Genomic DNA, 22,341 nt, shown 5'->3' on the forward strand with positions numbered 1-22,341 from the left:
AACATTTTGGCAAAAGAGCAAGAGCAATACCATGGCAGACAGCAGCAATATCTACCCTACAGAGCTTTTGCAAGTAGCCACTTGGCATTGAAAGACCCTAAGGAGTGTAGGATCCCTGACCAGCACAGGTGACCCAGACCCCAAACACTGCTGCACTGATGAGTCCTTGAGAACAGGGACTGTGCCTGCTAATTCTTCGTGTTCCCTCTTTGGTGCCTGGCCTTTAACTGTGAGCCTATTGAGTTGGAAGTGTGCCCGGCCAAAGTGCATTCAAACCCAGGGGCCTGGATGAGGCGGTTTATCCACACACCTTGATGCTCACTTCACACTTCATGAGCTGATTGGTGGATCAGCTCAAACAGAGTCAAAGGGTCTGGGCTTGAAGTAAAGGCAAAACAATTTCCTTGCCACAACACAATTTACAATTCCAAGACCGCCCCTGCTTCTGCGGCTGAAGCCTGCCCTTTCCAGCCCTCGGGCTACTCCCTATTAAACATCACCCCTGCACAAGGAAGTCTCCTTGGAGTATCTACTGCAGGCTCATCGTTCCTTTCTTCTTCCTTTTTAGTGTTTATTTATTTGGAAGGCAGAAATACAGAGACGGGAGACAGGGAGAGAGATATATAGATAAATATTGAGAGAGAGCGAGGGAGGAGAGAGAGTGCTATTGATCAAACTTCCATCCTCTGGTTTACTCCCCCAAATGGCTGCAAAGGCCAGAGCTGGGCTGATCCAAAGCCAGGAGTCAGGAGCTTCTTCCAGGTCTCCCAGATGGCTGCAGGGGCCCAAATACTTGGACCATGTTTCTCTGCTTTCGCAGGTGTGTTAGTAGGGAGAAGGATTGGAAGTGGAGCAGCTGAGACATGAACCAGCGCTCATATGGCATGCTGGCACTGCAGGCGGAGGCTTTACCCGTTATGCCAGTGCCAACCCAAGCTCATCAGTCCTTTTTCTGAACAGCACAGGATCTGGCACACAGTAAGTGCTGAATAAGCAATTACTTATTGCATCATAGAGGAAATGAACAAACATCAATTCCACTTGTGGTCAGAAACACTAGGCTTAACTGTACTGTTACCAGCTGGGGGTCTGACCAAAGCCCAGGCTGACTTGTAATGGGGTCAGTCACGCCTTTGGATGCTCATTTCCAATATTCTATCAGCAGTGTTAAACCACACCTCCATCTCTCTGGAACCAATCACAACCTTCCCTGTTTTCAAATGGATCATTTATCTGAGCACAAATACACCAGGTAAGACTCTGCTATACAAATGCTGCTGGGGGTGCTGATAATAGCAGCAGCTAACAGTTACTGAAAGTTTATGAGATACCAGGGACTACGCTGATGCTTTACAGGAACAGTCTTATTTATTAATGAGTATCACTTATTAATGGAGATTAATTATGAATGATAATTAAGTTAGTAAGTTGAAAGCACAATGATACAAACAGTCGTGGAACACAGGCTCTGTTGTAAGTCCAGTATTTGGAGGCACAATTAGGTAGGCTCTAGGCTATCCCACCATCCAAGTGAGAGGAACAGATTCAGATGAGCAGTGGGGGTAATTTAAATTGGCTTTAATTTTGTGGCTGCTTTATTTGGGGCACTTTTTTTTTTTCATTTTTGCAAAGCAGAGACACACAGAAACAGAAAGAGACAGAATTCCCATCCAGTGGCTTCGTACCCAAGTGGCCACAATGAGTCTGCAGCCAGGGGCCAGGAACACAGTCCAGGTCTCCCCCATTCATGGCAAGAACTCAACTACTTGAGCCACTATCACTGATCCCCAGGGGCCTCATTGCAGGGAAGCTGCACTCAGGAATCAAACGCAGGCACTCTGATGTGGGAGGCAGGCATCTTAACTGCAAGGCTGAACTGGCCACTCCTGGCACATAGTCTTAAGTTGAAAAATAAACAAAGCCAGAGTGTTGTTTTTCCTCATTTGTTCCCTGAAATTACCACACACTTCAGAATCAAAGCCCCAAGGACCTCAGGCAGCAGCGACTGGGGACTGGACTCCTCCACTTCCCATTACCAGTTACAGCCCTGACTTTAGGGCCCAGAGAGCAGCTGGGACAGCCCGGAAAGCCTACCCAGAGCCCATGGATTGCAGGGCAGGCTGCAGCACCAGTACTCACTAAGGAGCAAGTACCCTACACAGTGTCAGGACCTGATAGGTGGAGCCCTGAGGTCCCAGCAGAGACAGGAAGGAAAAGGGGTGGGAAGGGAAGGCTCCAGCTGCAGCGACAGTAGCTGGGAAGAAAAGCCCCAGGAAGGCAGCCGTTCCACAAGGAGGATGCTCTAAAGCCAGTGTTTCCAAGTGAGGAAGGAGAGGCAGCCTTCCCTCATGGCCCTTAGGAAGTTCAAGTAAAAGAACCCAAGAGAACTGAGCCCCAAGGAGCCAGGAGGCTCTGACGCCGCGGGGCTCCCAACAAAGATGCCCCGCTGCACAAACACTCCTCCGCAAGACCCAACACCGGACCCAGCCTCCGCGGGCGGAAGTCCCAGCAGTGGACCCCAGACCCAGCCTCCGTGGGTGGAAGTCCCGGTGATGGACTTTCACTTGAGCAAAGAGATCTGCTAAGTCGTGGAGCAGCTCCATGCCCTGTGAGTACAGCTTCCCCACACAACCTACAAAGCACACGGAATAGTGCAGCTCAATGGGCTCCAAAGGAGAAGGCTAGTTCCTTCCATACGCCACAGGCTACTCAAAAACCTCTCTCTTCCAGGCTAACAGAATTCAAACTCCTACCTAGGTTTACTCGTGCCCTCTAAGCAGGTGTGTATATACAAACATAACTAGGGCAGCACCTTAACTATGATGATTTAAAAAAAAAAAAAAAACTAAAAAAAAATGAAAGCTATTTGCCATTTTCCAGAGATTAAATAACCTTTAAAGGTCTCTGACAACTCACAAATTCTTTTTTTCTTTAATTTGAGTGGCATATAGACAGACAGCAAGCTCCCATTTGTTGGTTTACTCCCCAGATGCCTGCAACAGCACAGGTTGGGCCATGCTGAAGCCAGGAGCTAAGGACACCATCTAGGTCTCCCACACAGGTGGCAGAAACCCAATTACTTGAGCCATGGCCTGCTGCCTTGCAGGGTCAGCATTAGGAAGCTGGAATCAGAAAGTGGAAGCTGGTACTTGAGCCCACGTATGCTGAGTAGGACATGGGCATCTCGGCTCGCGTTTAAGCCACTAGCCAAACCACCTCCAAATTCCAACATTTTATTCCTTCAACTGATAGAGATGCCAGCTCTGTCAATGGAGGCCATTATTACCCAAACTGGGTCTTGATCAGTCTTCCAACAGGTGTTCCAATCCTGCAACACGAGTGATCTGTCAGCCCCTAAGCCTCTTGTGGTCGTCAGGTCGGGTGGTGCCTCACAAGCCGGCGTTGCGTTAGGTTTGCTGCTGCTCACTGATTTCCATGCACTACTGTAGTTTGTAGTTTGAAAATCTTCCTCTGGAATCACAGCACATTAAACCAGTCCTACCAGTGCCCAGGGCTGGAATAGTTCCAAGGCATCTTCTCAATATATTAGGGTATAGACATGATCCTCACAACCCATGAGAAGAGGCACACAGGCTGAGAACCAACAGCTCCACCTCATTGGTACAGAGAGACACAGGAAGAACTAATCACACACATACACATGTGCACATGTGCAGACACACACACACACACACACACACACAAGCACGAATACCGGCTCATGCAACCCCAGCTCTTCTGACTATACAAGCAATGTGATTTGGAAAGCCCCTTAACTTGCTCAACACCTAAGAGGAGTCCTGAGGGTGCTTCAAAAAGTCCATGGAAAATGGAAAAAACCCTTTGGCACCAAATAAACTTTAATTCCATTTTCATGAACTTTCTGAAGTACCCTTATTACCTAATGCTCAACATCAGTTTGCAGATCACGAAGTCACCCACTCAGCCACGGAAGGTTTTGCTACGAAAGGTTCTACAGGAAAATGGTATTCCTTGTCCTTCCAAACTTTTCCTCTTAAAGGCTCTTTTGATATTGAATGGGGATCTGAATATCATCAGAGAAAGAAAAACACATGAGTACAGGTCCAGAGCCCAGTAAGTAGTTTGGCGGGATCTAAATCAAGTTACAGCGGGCACATTTGTCTTGACAAATGCCACCTTCTGTAGGCAAGTACTTCAAAAAGCTTGTGAAAAACGGGTATTGCCTTTAGGTTCCATCTTTCCATGAATGATTTAAAGTACCCTCATGCTTGGTTGTGGTTCTGTCTTTCCTTTGACAAGCAGGGAATTTAGCAGCAAACTTTCTGAGCACTTGGAAGAACGAACAAAGTTCTATTAACCTGACTCCCGACTGACTGCATCTTTTCTCTCGCACCTATTTCTTCTCCCCAATTCATAAACCCACTTAAAAAGGAAAACCTGACCTGTGCTTACTGCACATCTATTTGTGAGCATTTCTTATCCACTGGGGAGGAATTAAGAAATAAACAAAGTAACCTTTGGAAATAACAGCTTAACCGTGTGAGCTACGTCCCAGGCTTTGTTCCAAGTCTTCCTTGGATCCCCACTCAGACTTCCTGTTACAGTCCCCTGGCCATGAAGCCCCATAGCACTGGCTCCAGGATGGTGCTACACACTGTTCTGATGGTAAAACACCAGTAATAGACAATTTGTGGCATTCATCCCAAATACATGTTATATACAAAAATACACATTTTGAAAGGATGGCAAAAAACCCGAAATTGCAGTTTTCTTCAAGTACTCCATAGATCGTATAACCCTATCCATTTTCAAAACAAGGGCTCTATAAAGAGTATTTTTCCTTTCCTGGGTTGTAGAGAAAAGCAGATACACAGGTATATATAAAATGGCCAATATATTATAAGGACTCAAGAGTGTTATCCTTACGGACAGTGTTGTAGCACAGAGGGTTAAGCCACTGCTTGAGATGCCAAAATCCCTTATGAGCACCAGTTCGAGTCCCAGCTGCTCTGCTTCTGATCCAGCTCCCTGAAAATGCACCTGGGAGCACAGTGGCAGATAGCCCAAATATATCCAGATAGCAGACCTGGAGGGAATTAGCCTGGTCCAGCCTGGCAATTGCATCCATTTGGGGAATAAAGCAGTGGACAGAAGCTCACTCTATCTCTCGTCTGTCACTCTGCCTTTCAAACAAATAAATCTTTTTTTGTTTGTTTGTTTGGACAGGCAGAGTGGACAGTGAGAGAGAGAGAGACAGAGAGAAAGGTCTTCCTTTTCCATTGGTTACCCCCTAGTGGCCGCTGCGGCTGGCGCACCGCGCTGATCTGAAGCCAGGAGCCAGGTGCTTCTGGTCTCCCATGCGGGTGCGGGGCCCAAGGACTTGGGCCATCCTCCACTGCACTCCGGGGCCACAGCAGAGAGCTGGACTGGAAGAGGAGCAGCCAGGACAGAATCCAGCGGCGCCCTGACCGGGACTAGAACCCAGGGTGCCGGCGCCGCAGATGGAGGATTAGCCTAGTGAGACGAGGTGCCGGCCAATAAATCTTTTTTTTTAAAAAGTTCTCCTCACCATTAAAAAAAGGATTTGTAGCACTTAAAAAAATTTTAAGCCTATATTCAATTTAATGGTTGACAGAAGTTTAACAATTTAAAACACTGGGCCAATGAGTTAAGGATCACAGAAGAAAAGAACGTAAGGATTCTATGGAAATGAGAGACGGAAACAAGTGAATACAAAAGGCAAAACCAACTACCACACAGACTGCTTCCTTGGAGCTGTCTCAGTGAAGATCACCAACAGCCGTGGGTTGCTAGGTCTAAGTGAGAGGGTGACAGGTGGGAGAGAAGTCGAGGCAGCAAGGACGGGCAATTCCCGAGTCCCCTTGACCCCACAGAGGTCTCAGCTTCTCTCCTTTGCACTCCTGCCTCACACCCACCTGTCAGTCGTTCAGGCTGCCAGGCCGCATTCTGAGTTCTCCCTAAGTGACAAAGAGAAAGCCTGCATGGATGAAGCCAGCCTGCCTTCAACCTTTCTGGCCAGAAATGCCAGCCTGTGCTTCTCTCCCCACTCCGACCCTGACCCTCAAGCCCATCCCACCTGCAAAATCCTAACCTACGCACAGAACAGAATCCCCTGGCTCACCTGCAGCTCTTGACCTCCCTCAGGAGAGGGGTCCAGGGCAGGTCTAGGATGCCAAAGGGAATGTCCCAGGTGGGGTGCCCCGGAACCTTCAGCTCTGCCTGATTTCTGGTTCTGCAACTGCTCCCGGATGACAGCTTTGCACTCGTGGCCAGCCCTGTCCAACGAGCTGCAGGGCCCCGCTCCCCTCCTGGCCTGGTGCCGAGAGCTCTGTGCATTGGATTGTGACAGCCAGATCTCTGTACCAAATCTCCAGCCCGATGCTCGCCCATGTTGCGCAAGGCGTGCTCTGCTGTGACTTGCAGCAGGGCCGGGGAACCAAGCCATGGTGCCCAGCCTCACGTACCAGGCCCCCCGCTTGTGGGAACACCTAAAGGGAAAGCTGGGGGCCGGCTGGGGTGGGAGGGGGAGCACCGGAGCTGCCCGGCCCAGCCAGACTGTCTCAGCCCCATCTGTCACCAGAGAAGAGCCTGAGGACTGAACTGCGGAGGTCTGCGGTGACAGCAGGCTGCATGGGTTTCCAGTGAAGCTTCGCATGAGCCGTCCCTGGCATCCACAGACAAGTGGGCTCCTGGCCCCATCAGATGGCTCCCTGGAACTCTCCCCCACCCTTGGAAAAGAGCTTGAGGCACTTAGTGCTTGGCATTATTATGCACCTAGGGCGTGCATCTTCCCTCAGAGGTGTCAATCAATGCCCTGCTTTAAACTCTTGTCAGCAATTCACAGGTGGACAAGTTTTGAAAACAGAGCTAGTACTCTACCATTATTATCCAGTTCTGAAGAAATCTGCTCTTGGTACACACAAGGGGGTCAATAAATGCTTGCTCCACCGACAGAACAGCCTGAAGATGACACCGTAGTCAGCAACACAGCAGAGCCAGTACTCTGCTGACTCAATCATCACCAAGGATTCTCTCTCATCCAGTCTATTACCAAATTATATGTGTAAAGAAGAATTCTCCTCCTTCATCCAAGAGATAAAAAGGCTTCTATAATTAAGGATGATTTTTAAAATTGCAGGCAATGTAGCAAAATGAGTATTAACCCAGATTTGAAGCACTCTAAATAGTTATTACCAAATCAATTTCAAAGCATTTCAATTTTGGAGGGAGCAGGGCAACACAGGGGGCAACAAAGGGGCACTAGCATAAAAATCCAAAGGGCAGGATTTACAAGTCAAAACGCAAAGAAAGTACAGCTCGCCATCTCTGTGTGCCTCTGCATCTGATCATCTCCTGGGGACACAAAGTGCAGGAAATGAAAGGTCTAAAGTTACTTCTGGAATCACTCTCATTCTGCAAGCCTGGGGGCAGGTAAGGAGAGAGTCAAGGGAAGATAAAAGTCAGCCCATGATAACTTTTTCTTCCCCTAATGTCCTAAGCAACTGGGCAGAAAACCAAATATTATCATACTCTAGCAAGCAGTGCAGGTTGCTAACCTAGAGGCCAATATGATACCACAACCCGCTTTTGCAGGAGGAATATGTCAGCAAGGATATTCCCCTGTCTTTCTGACTTGCTTCCCTACCTCAAAATGCAGGAGAAGAGAACAAATGAAGCCCCACGAGAAAGGAAAGGGGAGGGGCAGCAGGAAGAGCTGAAATTCTGAGTGCTCAGCCATCCGGAAAGCTACCCAGGCCTGTGGAATGTGGTGGCTCCTGCATGCCTCAGCTGGGGCGGCCAGGGCAGGTGGGAGACACACCTGGAGAGGGAGCTGTCCTAACATCACTTCGTCAAAGGTAGCAGGTGCAGGCCACTACAAAAAGACCTGGGGGATTTTAAACCTCAATCGAGAATGAAAGAGGGGACTCGCTTTTAATGGGGACCCTCCCTCAGCCAGAATTTTTCTAACTGCTACCTGTAAGTTCTTCCCCTTGGCACATCTATCATTAATATATGGGAAGGATTTTTTGTTTTAATCTTGAGAAGAAAGTTGGGTTTTATTTGTTTCTACTCATCTGGTCCCTATTCTCTTTCTTCCTAAATGCAGAAATAGTCCATTTTCTTGAAATAAATAACTAAAATATTTATCATGCTATGGACATAAGCAAAAATTAAACAATATATTTAATTCAAAAGGTGCTTTAAAGCCCACTACTCATATCCTTAGTAATGCATTAAAAAAAAAAAAGGTTGGTTTTCACACACATTCCTATGAATACACATACTTTATTTTCTCTAAGCTGGGATTAATGCAGCTTACAATTTCCATTTGTAACAGTTGGAAGCAAGTTACATTCAAAGGAGTGTCACTAAGAAAAAAATGTTTTCTCAAGCATGGAGGAAACACCTTTCAAAGCAAATTTCTTTATGAAGTTTTTCTTTTCAAAGCCAGTCATTGAGAGCTATTTTATGATGATTGGGTACAGCTGGGTTTCACATTTAGACGATTTTCACGTTGCAAATTTGAAATCAGACACTAACTTCTAGGCAGTGCCAATGATTTTAATATGTAAAGAGTGAGGAACTGTACTTAGAAAAATAAATAGAATAGATAGTCACAGGGAATTCAGTTAATCCCATCCAACTTAGACAGTATTTTCACATGACAGAATTATGACATTTCTCAAGACATTTATGTTGGAAGAACAAGGGCCTTCTGAAATTGGATAAAGTGGGACTCCCCCTCTGGATAACAAGATGAAGTTGAAACAGGGGTGGAGGTTGGGGAGGGAGCGCAGTCTGCTAAGCCCTGGCCCCCACAGAGAAAGACTGGAAAGAGCCCAATAAAGACTCGTGGTCACTGGCCTGTCTCTTCTTCCCACACCTGTGGCAGCCCTGAGCAGGCTGCCCAGGCATGTGGGAACACAGGCTGCCTGCCCCTGTATCTGCTGGGCAAAAATATGTAGGTTAAATATAATCAGCGTGCCAGAAATCGGCGTATGTGATAAAGGGAGGTCAGGGCATTTTTAAAGATGGATTAGTGCTGGTTGAAACTTCCCTGAATGCCCTAAATAAACTGTGCTGATACTGTACATGGGACACGGGATTGGGCTCAATGCCGCCCACAGTGGGCAACGCCATGGCAGCTGTGTGCCCTTTATACTGGCCCAGCCCAAACCTTCACCATTCCCGCCCCAGCTCCAGTGGTTGACAGATCGTAAACTATTTACAAAGGAACAGTACACGGGAAGCCGCCACCTCCTGTCTGGGGCCTGTGGAATGCGGAATGTGGATCCTCACCAGCCTATTCACAAGCCACGGCTGGGCCTCCCAAAGCCAGAAGCCAAAGCATCTCACTTGTGTTTCTGCCTGCCAGGATCACGTTGCTCGCGATATTGTCCCCTAATATTTAAGATGCCCAAAAGCTGCCATTCCCAGGCTACACCTTCTACAACAGGCATGTTCTTCAGAGAGAACGGATACGAAGCCTGGCCCAGCCAGCAGGCAAGCACAGTGGGTCACAGACACCTACTCTGTTAAGAAGCAGTGTGCTTTCAGAGTACAAAGTACTTTCCTCTGCCTATGGCACAGTCTATCTGGGGAGGAAATCCTTGCTTCTTTCCCTTCTCCTCCCCACCACACCTCCAGTGTGTCCCTTGGCAGCCGGTTCTAACTCAGCAGTGTGGGGAGCAACCCGGACTGGACTAAGTTACTGGAATTAAGACTTATTCTATGCATCTGCTCTCCCACAATATGGCGCTGGGAGAGGAGAAAACAGCTTCTACGCAGCTGCCTCTTGCCAACTTGAGTGATGACCTCCAGGAGCTGATCCTGCTCCTGATTGGAGGAGAGCAGCGTACTCGGCGTGTGGGCAGCCGAGTTGGGATTGGCAGAGGAGGACTATAAAGGAGGAGAGAGACGGCATGCACCAGGAACATCTAAGGGGAACATCTAAGGGGAATACCTGTGCAGCCCCCGAGAGAGCCGGCCGGCGGTGTGCCGCTCCCCCGCGGAAGTGGGGAATGTGGCAGGGGGAACCGCCCTTCCACGGAGGTGGAAGGGTCGGTAGCCAACCCGGGAAGAACCAGCAGCAAACCCGGGGAGGGCCGAGCAGACGAAAGAACAGCGCAGGGTCCTGTGTTGTTCCTCCACGAAGACGGGGAGTGACAAGCAGGACATGGAAGGAGAGAACACTGCCCTAGCACAGTGCTTCCCTGTCATCCACCTATGTCCTCGCGCCCTTCAAGGGAACAGCAATGGCAGGAGGCAGGGGGAGATGATGTCCAAAAGCTGGGGCCTTCCAAAAAGAGGGATTTATGACCACTTCCTAATCCCCCCACTTCCATCAGCTGTGTCACTTTCCATGTTCAGCTGAATCAAGGCACAGTGCTGGCTTCAGCCAGGGAACGCAGGGCAGCCTCAGGGACACACACAGTATCCTTTCCCACTGAGGCAGGCATTAAGAGGCGTGGCTCAGCCAGCTAGGCTTCTGGCAAAGCCAGCTGGAGGTTTCCTCCTTCAGCTTGAGAGCAGCAATGATTCTCTCCTCTTAATTTCTCTTTCCTAACACCATGCTAGGAAGCCAGGAGATAGCTGGAATAATATGGGACTTCCATCCATGTGGAAACTAAATCAAATAAAACAAGAAGAAACCTGAAAGAAAATATTGAGAACTATAGGGACCATTTAGAGGAACCTCAAAAAGTTCACAGAAAATGGAATTAAAAGGTAGGATGGAGCAAGTGCTCAGCCTAGCCATTAAGACACTCCCATCCTACAGTGGAACGCTGAGGTTCAGTTCCTGTGCCTAACTTTCTGATCATGTACACCCTAGGAGGCATAACTGGGTTCCTGCCACCCACCGGGTACACCTAGATTTAATTCCTGCTCTGGCCTGGTCCAGTCCCAATACTGCAGGGATCTGGGGAGTGAACCAGCAGATGAGAACTCACTGCCCCGCCCCCCAACCCCATCTCTGCCTCTCAAATTAAAGAAAAAGATAAATGTTTTTTGGCAGATTAAAAAATCAAAATCCCCCCATTATTATTTCATAATATGCATTTTCCATGAACCTTTTGAAGGCTCTGTATATCAATAGGGAACTCATCGGTCCGGGACTATATTAAGTCAGCAATTAAGAGCTCTCCCAGCGGCTCAATCTTTTGTCCACAATACAGAAAACCAAGGCAGGACCTTTTCTTTCCTCTGTTTAACACTTCTAAAATTTCAGCACTGGATCTCAAGGAGACGGAGAGGACAGAGCAATAAATGAAGAGGTGGTCTTCTGTTGCTGAGAAAGTCTAGAACTGTCCAAAGGAAAAGCTGACTTGGTTATAATCGAAGGTGTGAAATGCCAGTGACCAAAACATACAAATAAAAAGTCTGTTGGAAATAATGATTATGATAACACAGCACTGCCCCAATCCTTGGGGAAGAGAGAGCCTCTAGAGGAGATGAGATTTCACAAGCTGGGAGAGCTGGGGGAAGTCACCTGGGCACCCGGAAGGAACACCCAAGACCCACCCGTGGGGGGTGCTTCCAAAAGAGGCAGGGGATGGGGACAAAGCAACATGGAGACCAAACCTCATGACGTGTGCAGACATCCCAAAGTCACAAGAACTCTGGAATCTGAAACACTTCCGATCCTAACCATTTTAGATAAGGATACACAATCTGTGCCAAAATTCATTCCACAGTTTAAATAGGTGAATGCTATGGGATGTAAGTTTTATCTCAAGAAAGCAATTAAAGCAACATGAAACAAAAACCCATGGAAGATTCTGACTGCAGTGAAAACTGAGGGAAGAGGCTGCCTGCCTTGGGCTAAGGGTCCCCTCCCAAAGCCATAGTAAGGTCTACACAGAGGAACCCACTCCCTAGACTTTCTGGACATTCTCCAGAGTACAAACTGGATGACCCTGAACTTGGATAGTGAAAGAAACTGCAAGTGACTGAATAAGGAGCTCGAATGCCTTTTATTCCTTTTAATCACACATTAACGTGGACTGGGTGTTCCGCCTCACATGCCTCAAAGACGTGAGCACAGCTGAGCAAGTGGAAGAGCTCCACTGTGAAACACCAGCACCTTAGAGCAGAGGAAGGCTGACCCATTCCACCCGTCTCCCAAGGGTCTCACCAGCCTGTGACCAGAAAGGCGCTAAGTCACGGATGCCCAAGCCCACCTGCAGAAACACAGATGTGGTCTGTCTGGGACGGGATGGACAAACAAGGGCACTTAAATGCCCTGCATGGCTCTTAGCTCACACCTGCAGCCTAGACTCTCATGATTTAATAGAAATTCTCGAGTTCTCTTAGGGAAGGAAAGATGTGGACGGAAATGTCAATTTAATGTTATTCAAGTCACCTAGCAAACTGGCCTAAAAGTAAGGAATAGCACCCTTGTCCCCCAAGCATCGGTTCAAGATAACCACACTTACTGTGGGGCTTGTGGGTGCATCCGGGCTCAGGGAGGGCATCCTTTGGTTTCAAACAGTGGTCAGACCCCATTATTAGAAACTCAAGGGAACAGATGTCTGCGTGGTTGTCATAGAAGTGACCTTGAGATTGGGCAGGGAAGACTTCCCAAGGTGCAGGGATTTCACTGCCCTGCCATGCGCCCAGCCATTGAACTGACTGGTGAGGAGGGAAGGTTTTCTGAACTTCCCAGACCAGGTCTGATCTGGAAATTTTACCAAGTGAGCCCAGTATTGCAAAATAAACCTCAAGGAATGTAGAAGTTGACGCTGCATTCTCTCGGCTGCGTGCGGAACCAGAACCTTCTGCAAAAACCAGGGCAGGCAGAGTGCCCTTCACAGACAGCGTGGAAACTCTCTTCAGCAGTGCCTGGTGAACGCTCCGGGGGACGTGCACAAGCATTCCATTGCGAAGCGTGTGCTTCTTACCTATGATTCCACTGTCCTTGCTTTCCAGGGTGGAGCTGGGGCTGCTAATGGTCTCACAGGGACTTTTGTTGGCTGCCGTCTTGCTGACACAGCTATTCAAGGTTGAGCAGGGGCTATCGGTGCTAGGAGATGCGGTGCTGCTTGTTAGTGTGGAGCAAGGGCTGATGCCTTGGCTCAGAGCTGTGCACTGCAAGACGAACGGAAGGAGGAGTTAGCACGGCTTCCACCAGATGCTTTCGCGCACGCTTTTGTTTTTGACACTAAAACAGTAAAATGGAAAAAAAAAAAAAAACAGGACATTGGAACACAGTTTTTTTTTTTTTTTAAATTCAGGGAGATATCTGAGTAGACATAAATATATATGGGTACATATATGTATGGCTTCCCAAAGTTTAAAAAATAAATAGCTTTGTTCTGTTCCCCTCCTTGGGGACTTTCTTTTGTATTTAAAAGGGCAGTGTTGGCATTAATTTAGAGGAATGCACATTTGTGAAACAGAAATGGCAAACAGGCAGACTTCCTCTCATTTAAAGTCTGCCGAAGACAAATGGGTTATTTGACCTCTGCACAGAAAACCTGAGAATTCTGTTTTTGTAAGTTTCATGAGCATGGCAACCTCATTCAGTGCCTGGAGATTTACGGGCTCTGTGATCAGGGGAAGGAGACTGGTAGCCACTGCAGCCTCCATCAAGGCAGGACACCCTCCTCGCAGAGACCTCGCAGAGGGCAGAAACTGAGCAGCTCCTGAGTGGCGGGGAGGTCTCCCGAAAGATCAGCCCTTTGATCTCACCTCATTTTGTCTCTGCCTCATCTCCTACAAACCTTTTCCTCACCCCACTGAGCCTCCAAAAATCTCAACAGCTATAAAAGCAGGGGACAGCATAGACCAAAGCAGCCAGCTGAAAAGAGTGGTGCTATAAAGATAACAGTCATATCAGTACAAAGGAATTCCTTTAGCCACTCTCATCACATCACTGCAGTTCTCCGGGTGGTGACTGGAAGGTCAGCGTGGACATTTTCTCAGATTCAGCTCCCTTTTTCTCCCCCCACCTCCCCATTACAAAAGCCCAGGAAGAAACATCTGCAATAAATCTCGATGCACAGCAGCCCAGACTCATGGGGCTGAACAATGACTTCGCCACCCAAGGATGACGGAGAGATGGTTATGGCGTCCTGTGTCCTCTGAGCAGCTACGAAATACACGTCTTCCTCAGCCATTACCATGGTTTCGTTTTTGTCTTCCATGGTTATGTGTGTGGCACTCGGGATCCCTTCTCCCAGTAAAAATCCCAGCCTTGTCAACAGTTCTTGAGCTGCCGGCGAACAGCTCGGTTCATTATCAGCCTTTGCTTCTGGAACAAAGAAAGACAACAATGAAGCATTCCCTCCGGGGAATTTCAGGATCACATCTGGATGAGTCTGCACGATAGCTGCGTGTCTGGCACTTTTGTCTATTTTTACACAATGCACAAAGTTTGACAATGCTGCCTGTCCTCTAAGTAATGCATTCCAATTAAGGGGCAGTGACAAGGGAAGAAAACTGTAAAAACGAAACTTCAAGTGCAAAGGGTGACATATTTGACCGAGCCAGAGCAGCCCAGTGCCATCAGCTGATAGCATTCCTGTTTCCATGTCAAGTGAAAAAGAGGTACGTCAGTGAGCCACCCTTCATCTTACCCTGAAAGAGCATAGTGCTGCCAGCCCACAGGAAGCTGAAGTAAAGGGAAACCCAGGCGTCACGCTGGCAGGGACCACACTGCTTAGAAGCCAAGGTAAGACCCAAATCTGAGTTCTCATTAAACAAAGATGGAAGCCTGCTGCACATATCCCCCAGCAGTCAAAGTCAGAACCAGGATTCCAACTCGGGGATCCATCACTGAGCATCCATGCTGAAGTACAGACTTTAAGTCCCAGGGAGATGTGTCCTGAGAGACAAGGCCCTGCAGTGTGGCCCACGCAGGCTGATCAGGCTGCTGTCTCAGGCCGCTCCATGGCAAAGTTGGCAAGCCCGGCCTCCCTGGGACTCTGCTCATCTGGTTTTTTGCATTTAAGGGAACTTTACTGTTGCAAAAGATTTAAACATTGAGCTAGAGCAGGGGTGGGGGACCATTTTCTGCTAAGGGCCATTTGGATATTTATAATATCCTTCAAGGGTCATATAAAACTTCCAGCCTACAACTTAGTCCACTATAGATTGACTTGAGTTTTGTATCCTGCCTGCAGTTGCCTTGGCAAGGTCAGACCGCGTAATTTTGCAGGCCTTATACAGCCCACAGGCCAGAAGTTACCCACCCCAGAGCTAGAGGTCCATCTTATGTCCAAAAGCCCTAAGGGGACTTCATTGCAGTTGTCGAATAAAATTATTTCTGTGTCATTCTAACACCCATAAAGAGGACAAACGTGCAAAGAAAACTGATACAAGGCGGAATTTGAGAACATGTACCATACACTGTAGGCATTCAACATCCTATTCTTTTCTACTGGTCTAGGTACACAGAAACATACACACAGGAACCCATTTACTGTAGATGTGGAAATCAGACATTGAGTAAGGGTCTTAGAAAAAATGAGGAAAGAGCCTTTGAGATACAACATCACCAACAACAGGCAAGGCTACATTTGCCTTTTATAGGGAACCACAAAAACAGAACAGCTTTCCAGAAGACCACGTGTATTATCACCACTCACACAAGTTCCGCTAAGTCATGCATGCAGGGTGGCAGTAACAAGGAGCACAAGACTGGCAGTATCTTCCAAAAAGGAAAAGCACCCTCCCGTTGCATGTTCTCATGTGTAGGGTGTTGAGGAAGAGTTGTTTTCCAGTGTGCAAGTTTTTCAGTCACTCTGGAAGACCACAGGGGTAAGGGAACCTAGGTTTAAGTGATCTGGGTTAAGAGGGCCCAGATGTTTCTAGATCTTTTCAGTTAAACTCAAAGGCAGTGGCCCCAAGCCAACCCCAGGGAAAAGCCTCACCCCAGGGCAGACTCACCACACCCCCAAAGCGGGGCTACGGATGTCCCTTCCCACCAGAGACTTCAAGCCACATTTTGATTCTCAAGGTAGATGGGTGTTTGGGCACGGAGGGCGGGGACCAAAACAAATCAGCACAATCCCGGCACACCCAAGGGCTGCACCACTCAGAACAGGATGGGTACTGCCCTCTTTCCTGCCCTCCCCTGGCCCAGGTGTGGTCAGGGTGGCTGCTTTATCTTAGGTGGCAGCTGGGCTAGGGGAGGGAAGAGGATCCCACACAGGAGGAAGGAAAGAACTATGCAAGGGATGGATCTCAGCAGTTTCTCTATTGCAAGTCCCCCTTTCCTTTTGAAACAATCTCCACACAGTTACCCAATTGTGAATGTCTTGCTTCTGGTTCAACCTTAAGCACTCTGGGGACAGAGCCAGAAGCTCCTCCCAGTTGGCAGCTGCGGAGGCAGAGTGCAGCTGCACAGGCTTGGCTGCCACAAAAGTGCCCAACAACAAGCAAGACCACAGCCCGTGGCTCACCTGGGATTCTCTGCAAGACCCCGGATGCTGCGTAGGTCCCCCGTGCAGCCGTCCTTGCTACCTCCATGCTGTGACTGCAGACGGACACCCTGGGTTCTCAAGGTTTCCACTTAAGAGAAATCCCAAACCACCAACCATCCAACCCCACCTTCTACCTTCAGGAAAACTGGGGAACAGTGGGCTGCACTGAACAGCGATGCCCACATTCATGAGTTCTGTCACCTGTTCAACCCAGACTCTATGACTATACTAAGTTGTACAACACACCCAGGGCAGAATGAGTGGAGACTATTCCATCTCACATCCATCAGCCCACAGCAATTTTCTTTCTTCCAAAGGCTTCCCAATGGGCTTTCTCTTCTAAAACGCCATCCTAGGGACCTTCCTCTTACAATGCCCCTGTCAGCTTGAACTCCTGAATCCACATCAAGCCTGCTCCATCTCTTCCAAACGCACAGGACTCCTGTGTCACTCAACTTTTCATCCTTGCAAAAGGACATGTGGGTGAAAGATGACAGTGCCATTCTGGGAGATGAGTTGCCTGGGAACTCACAGTGATAAACCTGACTGTGAAATGCAAATGCATTTCTACCTCCAAGCACTTCCCCAAGCACTCTGCTCTGAACACAGATGATTATCTCCAAGGTAATTATTACTCTAAAACGACCTCCAAACAAAATTCTAATGGGCTATTCTAAATGGTCTATATTTATTCACACTGCTAATATGAAATCAGTCAGCAATAATGGGTACGCCTTACCTAACACCAGAGGGATAAGCGCTGCACACAAGAAAGGCCTCATTTCTTAACAACACTTTGCATGCCATATCCTTAAAAATCCAAAGAATTTATGGTGGGCATGTTTGGAATTGAGAGAATAGTAGGCCTTGTACCTGCTAGGGATCCCTTGGGCAAGTGGAGAGTGGTATTCCTCACAAAGACATTTCCACGAAGTTCTCAACATGACACTATTGCAGAAGGTTAGCCGCAGGATGAAGGTAATGGCCCGTGCTGGGATTGCCTCCTTCCTGCCTCCATTTTGCTACTCACGTCTTGTTGGACTACGTTTGGGGGCACCGCACTGAGCAATAGCTTATAACCTGACCAGATCCCCAGTTACCACCACCATAACTCCTAACCATCAGTGCCTCTCCCAGTTCTCCTCTCACCCCTCTCTACTGTCTTGGAAGAAGGATGCTGTCTATCCTAAAGCCTTATGCTGCTGAACCTCAACTTCCTCATCACTGAAGTGGCTGCATCCACTTCCCACTGGACGTGAGGCTCAAAACTAATCGTGTGTGTGAAACACCTTAAAATCCACAGGATGCTATCAAACTGATCATTATGTCTACAATTTTAACACCAACAGCCCACACTTCCTCACCCTTATTTCATTTTTTGGTTTTACAAGTTCATACCTATTTTGAATGTGCTTATATGTATTTCTCCTACCTAAAAATATAAATGTTTAGATGTTTATAATTTATCTGCCTCAAATAGCTTTTTCTGAATGTACTATCCCAAGACAACAAATCTACCCCCTTTTCTGATTACCAAACGCCAAGTTGCCTGGGAGCTACTGCTTTCCTCTGTCATCTAATTCCTGCTTCTTCAAGCCACACTCCAGGGCAGCCAGGAGGGTCCCTGGAGACTGGCAGTGCTCATTCCAGCAAAAGGATACACCTCTCCGCTCATCTCCTCCTCAAACTCTGCAGGGCACTGGGCATTGTTAAGAATATGATATGGGACCTTCAACAACTGACTCAATGCCAAGTTTCCAAGATGGTACTTGTGAATCAGGTTTGCTAAGTGGGACAGGCCCTTGATTGTCCCGCCTCTACTTCCCCACGGCTGCTTCCTGTTGAATCTGTTGCCTTCCCTGACTTGTATGTGCCAGCATCTTCCTGTTTCTTTCTGGCTGCTCCTCCTCCTCAGCTATCGCCATTCCCTCCCTCCGTGGACGTCAAAAAAAGTAGTACTTAAAAAGGACCTTCTATCAATGAACCTGCTGTCTCAATAATTATTTTTAGTCTGCAATACTAGAACACAGTGATCATGCAATTATCTTTAAGCTTTTCATCTCATTCACTTCATCCTAACACCAAACTTACAATTTCTTCTTTATTTTTTTTTCTCAAAGATTTATTTACTTGAGAGATGGAGTTACAGACAGAGGGAGAGACAAAAAGGTCTTCCATCCACAGGTTCACTCCCCAAATGGCTGCAATGGCCAGAACTGAGTTGATCTGAAGCTGGGAGCCAGGAGGCAGGAGCTTCTTCTAGCTCTCTCATAAGGATGCAGAGGCCCAAGCACTTGCACCATCTTCCACTGCTTTCTCAGGCATTGAGGAGAGAGCAGGATCAGAAAAGGAGCAGCCAAGACTTGAATCAGTGCCTATATGGGATGCAGGTGCCTCAGGCAGAAACTTAGACTACTACGTCACAGCACTGACGCCTGATTTCTTCTTTAGAAAAGTGTCCTGGCCGGCGCCGCGGCTCACTAGGCTAATCCTCCACCTAGCAGCGCCGGCACACCGGGTTCTAGTCCCGGTTGGGGCGCCGGATTCTGTCCCGGTTGCCCCTCTTCCAGGCCAGCTCTCTGCTGTGGCCAGGGAGTGCAGTGGAGGATGGCCCAGGTGCTTGGGCCCTGCACCCCATGGGAGACCAGGAAAAGCACCTGGCTCCTGGCTCCTGCCATCGGATCAGCGCGGTGCGCCGGCCGCAGCGCGCCGGCCGCGGCGGCCATTGGAGGGTGAACCAACGGCAAAGGAAGACCTTTCTCTCTGTCTCTCTCTCTCACTGTCCACTCTGCCTGTCAAAAAAAAAAAAAAAAAAAAATGTCCTGAATGTACGTTTTCTCTTTAGTCAGACTGGCGCTTACCTCCTCCGCCCTTCAACCTAGCAACTAACAGACTGCAGATCCATTTTCTCATCTTCTTGTTTTCCTCCCTCTCTTCTCTTCCTTCAAGCCTGTGGGTTTTCAAACTTTAAAGTTTCAGGGCTCAATCTTAAAAATTACTGAGGACTCCAAAGAGCTTGGCTCATGAATTATATCAATATTTATTGTACTAGAAATTAAAACTAAGAGTTTGTATTACTTAAAATGACACTGACAGCTTAATAAAAATTAACTATAGACTTTCAATTTTAAAAGTTCAGAAGAATGACGTAGTTTTACATTTTTTACTAATCTCTTTAATGCCTGATTTAATGGAAGACAGCTGGATTCTGTCTGCTTCTGCATTCAATCTGTTGAGCTATGTTCTTTGGATTGCAGGATGTGAAAAACTGCAGCCAGAGAGAGGGGCCTCTTCAGTTAATTACAGATTATTCTTTGATACCTAAACAAAATCTGATAAATAGTTTCTTAAAGGTAAGTCACAACATTGACTCTGAATCCGATCAATGAACTTCTTGTACTCTTATGGAAAATCCAATGATCCTTTTTTACACGTTAAATAGCACTATTTTTTATGCAAGATTTTCTAACATCGTACATTGGATCATTTGGGAAATATTGACTTTGTAGCTCTTAGAAATGCTGGCACACTATATCATATCAAAATTCCTTATCACCACAGATCTCAAACAAAAAGTCTTAGCGAGCCATCAGAATCACTGTGACAGATGCGCATTTCCCAAACCCCTGATTCTCATTTGAAAGGTCAAGCTTTTTCATTAGCAACTAATCCTTTCAGTCTTTTGCTTTTGTTCTTGTTTTCCACTAGAAATGACAGGCTCATTTCATGCCTTTTTGAGAAAATGTGTGCCAAATACCTATTTATGACTAACCATGGTTTGTAGATCATTCTTTCAAATAACACTGATGCTCCATTTAAAAAGTGGCTAGTTCAGCTTGCAACTCAAGCCATCACACAAGCACTTTCCCTCAAGACAACCACCCTACTTCAGCATGCAGGAGTGCTTTGTGCACATTTCCCATCTTGTCACACAGAACATTAAAAACATGGGTAGTCAAGGGTCAAGATTTAACACCATCATTTAAGTGCTCTGCGAAGGACATTCTTGGGTGAACTATTTTTGATGCTTCCATAGCAGTAAAGGATGCCCTGACTACTAGTGTAGCCACTGCCCCTGCTTTGATGTGCATTTATTAAGGTGTCACAAGCTTCACTGACAACTGCTGCTTTGTGCCATCAGTGCAAATGTCAACATAAGGGAAATGGAAACTTATACAAAGAGTTTTCACCTTACAAACCCCAGGAGGGTCCTGGGGACACCTATAAGATCAGGTGCACACTCTAAAAACCTTTGCACAAAGTTTATAATTGTGTTTAATTTTCCTTCTTAAAACATCAATCAATAAAAACCATAGCCACAGACACTTCACACCCTAATAACTCATGTCTTATATTTCCTGACCCACTCAACTTTCCTGGGGTAAGAGAATTAGGTCTATTTCCTTCAATCAGATTTTCTGATCATATCACTGTAACTTCAACTCATCCTCACAGCTCTCCTGAAATAGCCCTATTAACCTTCCTTCCTCTCTCTCTCTCTCTCTCTCTCTTTCTTTCAATACTGCACCTCTTCTTTTGATTTTCCTGCAGCATTCTGACCCTATAAAAGCTCTGTCCTACATGAAGAAAGTGGCAATTGTCATTGGAGGCACGCAGAGGCAAAGTCCATGGTTCTAGGCACTGTGCTCCGATGGGCTCTCCTCCCAATGCCTCCTGCTGGTGCTTCTTTCACATGCTATTCACCAATCAGAAATCAAGAACCAAAGTGTCTCAGTCCTGCTGTCTCCTTTCCCCTTTTCTAACTCATCTTGCCTTGCCCCATGACCACAAGCAAACAGCTGCCCAGCTGACGTCCCGAATTCAGCTCTATTTTCCACCTGTTGGCTGGACACACTTCCCTTGGCTCCACCAGCACTTCAAAGCCAGCATGCCTGAAACTGAACTCAAACCACAATGGATGGTTCCTTCCCCTCCAGAAGTTGTCATATTTGTCCCTGACAGCTCCCAGGACCCTGGAATTCAAGAACCAACCATTCCTCACTTCTTCGTCCCTGTCCCTGGTCTAATGTGAGACTTCATTCTCTCATTTAATTACTGAAGTCTTTCTCTAACCATTCTCCCTAGCCTCATCTCTTTCCTGCCCTACCCCATCCCAGTCTGCTCCCAGGTGCTATGGTCTGAATGCTTGTGCCCTTTCCCCACCCAATTACACCTTGAAATCCTGGCCTCCCGTGTTGGGATTAGGAAGGAGGGCCTTTGGGGAGTGGTTGGGTCCTGGGGGCTGTGTCCAGGGGGTCTTGTCTGCCCCTTCCCCTGGAAGCCAGGGAGCCCACCTTCATCAGACACCAAACCTGCAGGCTCCTTATTTCAGCTTTCAAGCCTCCCAAATATGAGAAATAACTACTGGGTTTTTTCTAGGCATCTGGCTTATGGTACTTTTACTACAGCAGCCCAATGGACTAAGACACCAGGTAAACCCTGAGGCATAGCTGGGAGGAAATCTTTTGATGCTCTAGATCTCCATCTGCTGAACTCCAAAGTTATCCCAAAGCTAAGTCAGTATTAGTTCTCCCCTTGTATGACAGTCACTCTGTCTTTACAGGTCCTTAATCCTCTACCAGACCCTATGGCTCTGTGCAAAAAGATCCTGTGCTTGATAACCCATCTGAAATAGCATCCAGTATAGTGCTCTTCACAAAACTCAACTAGTATTTATTCAAGGAAATGCAGAAAGAATGGACATGCTACCTCTGTCACCACCCACATACCAGGGAAGCTGCCTCTCTGTACTTCATCTAACTAAACATTCAACCATTGGTTGAAAGATGCATCACCATTCTAAGAAGCTGAAAGCCAAAGATAAAATAGGACTGGGGTTAACTCCTGAGAAAGGAAGAATATAATCAGGATATACGTAGTTAGATTTTAAACTCAGAAGTGGGTAGATAAG

General features: G+C 47.3%; 1 protein-coding gene across 22 annotated transcripts in view; it reads right to left on the reverse strand.

Moving 5' to 3' along the window:
- Window positions 1-22,341, reverse strand: part of TANC1 (tetratricopeptide repeat, ankyrin repeat and coiled-coil containing 1) — a 246,689-nt gene that overhangs the window by 61,710 nt on the left and 162,638 nt on the right. For 17 of the 22 annotated variants that reach the window (XM_051849489.3, XM_089328272.1, XM_089328273.1 and 14 more), the window contains 2 exons: window positions 14,127-14,257; window positions 12,906-13,092 (listed from right to left, as the gene is read on the reverse strand). In XM_051849489.3, coding sequence (XP_051705449.2) covers window positions 12,906-13,092; window positions 14,127-14,257 — 318 coding nt within the window. Of the gene's footprint in view, window positions 1-6,124; window positions 6,259-12,905; window positions 13,093-14,126; window positions 14,258-15,894; window positions 16,003-22,341 lie in introns of those variants that run through there. The other 5 variants (XM_089328271.1, XM_089328270.1, XM_089328274.1 and 2 more) reach the window with 3 other exon arrangements.

The sequence above is a fragment of the Oryctolagus cuniculus genome, chromosome 3 (genome assembly GCF_051225735.1).
Source record: "Oryctolagus cuniculus isolate XC-2025 breed Fujian yellow rabbit chromosome 3, ASM5122573v1, whole genome shotgun sequence".
Taxonomy (NCBI): Eukaryota; Metazoa; Chordata; class Mammalia; order Lagomorpha; family Leporidae; genus Oryctolagus; species Oryctolagus cuniculus.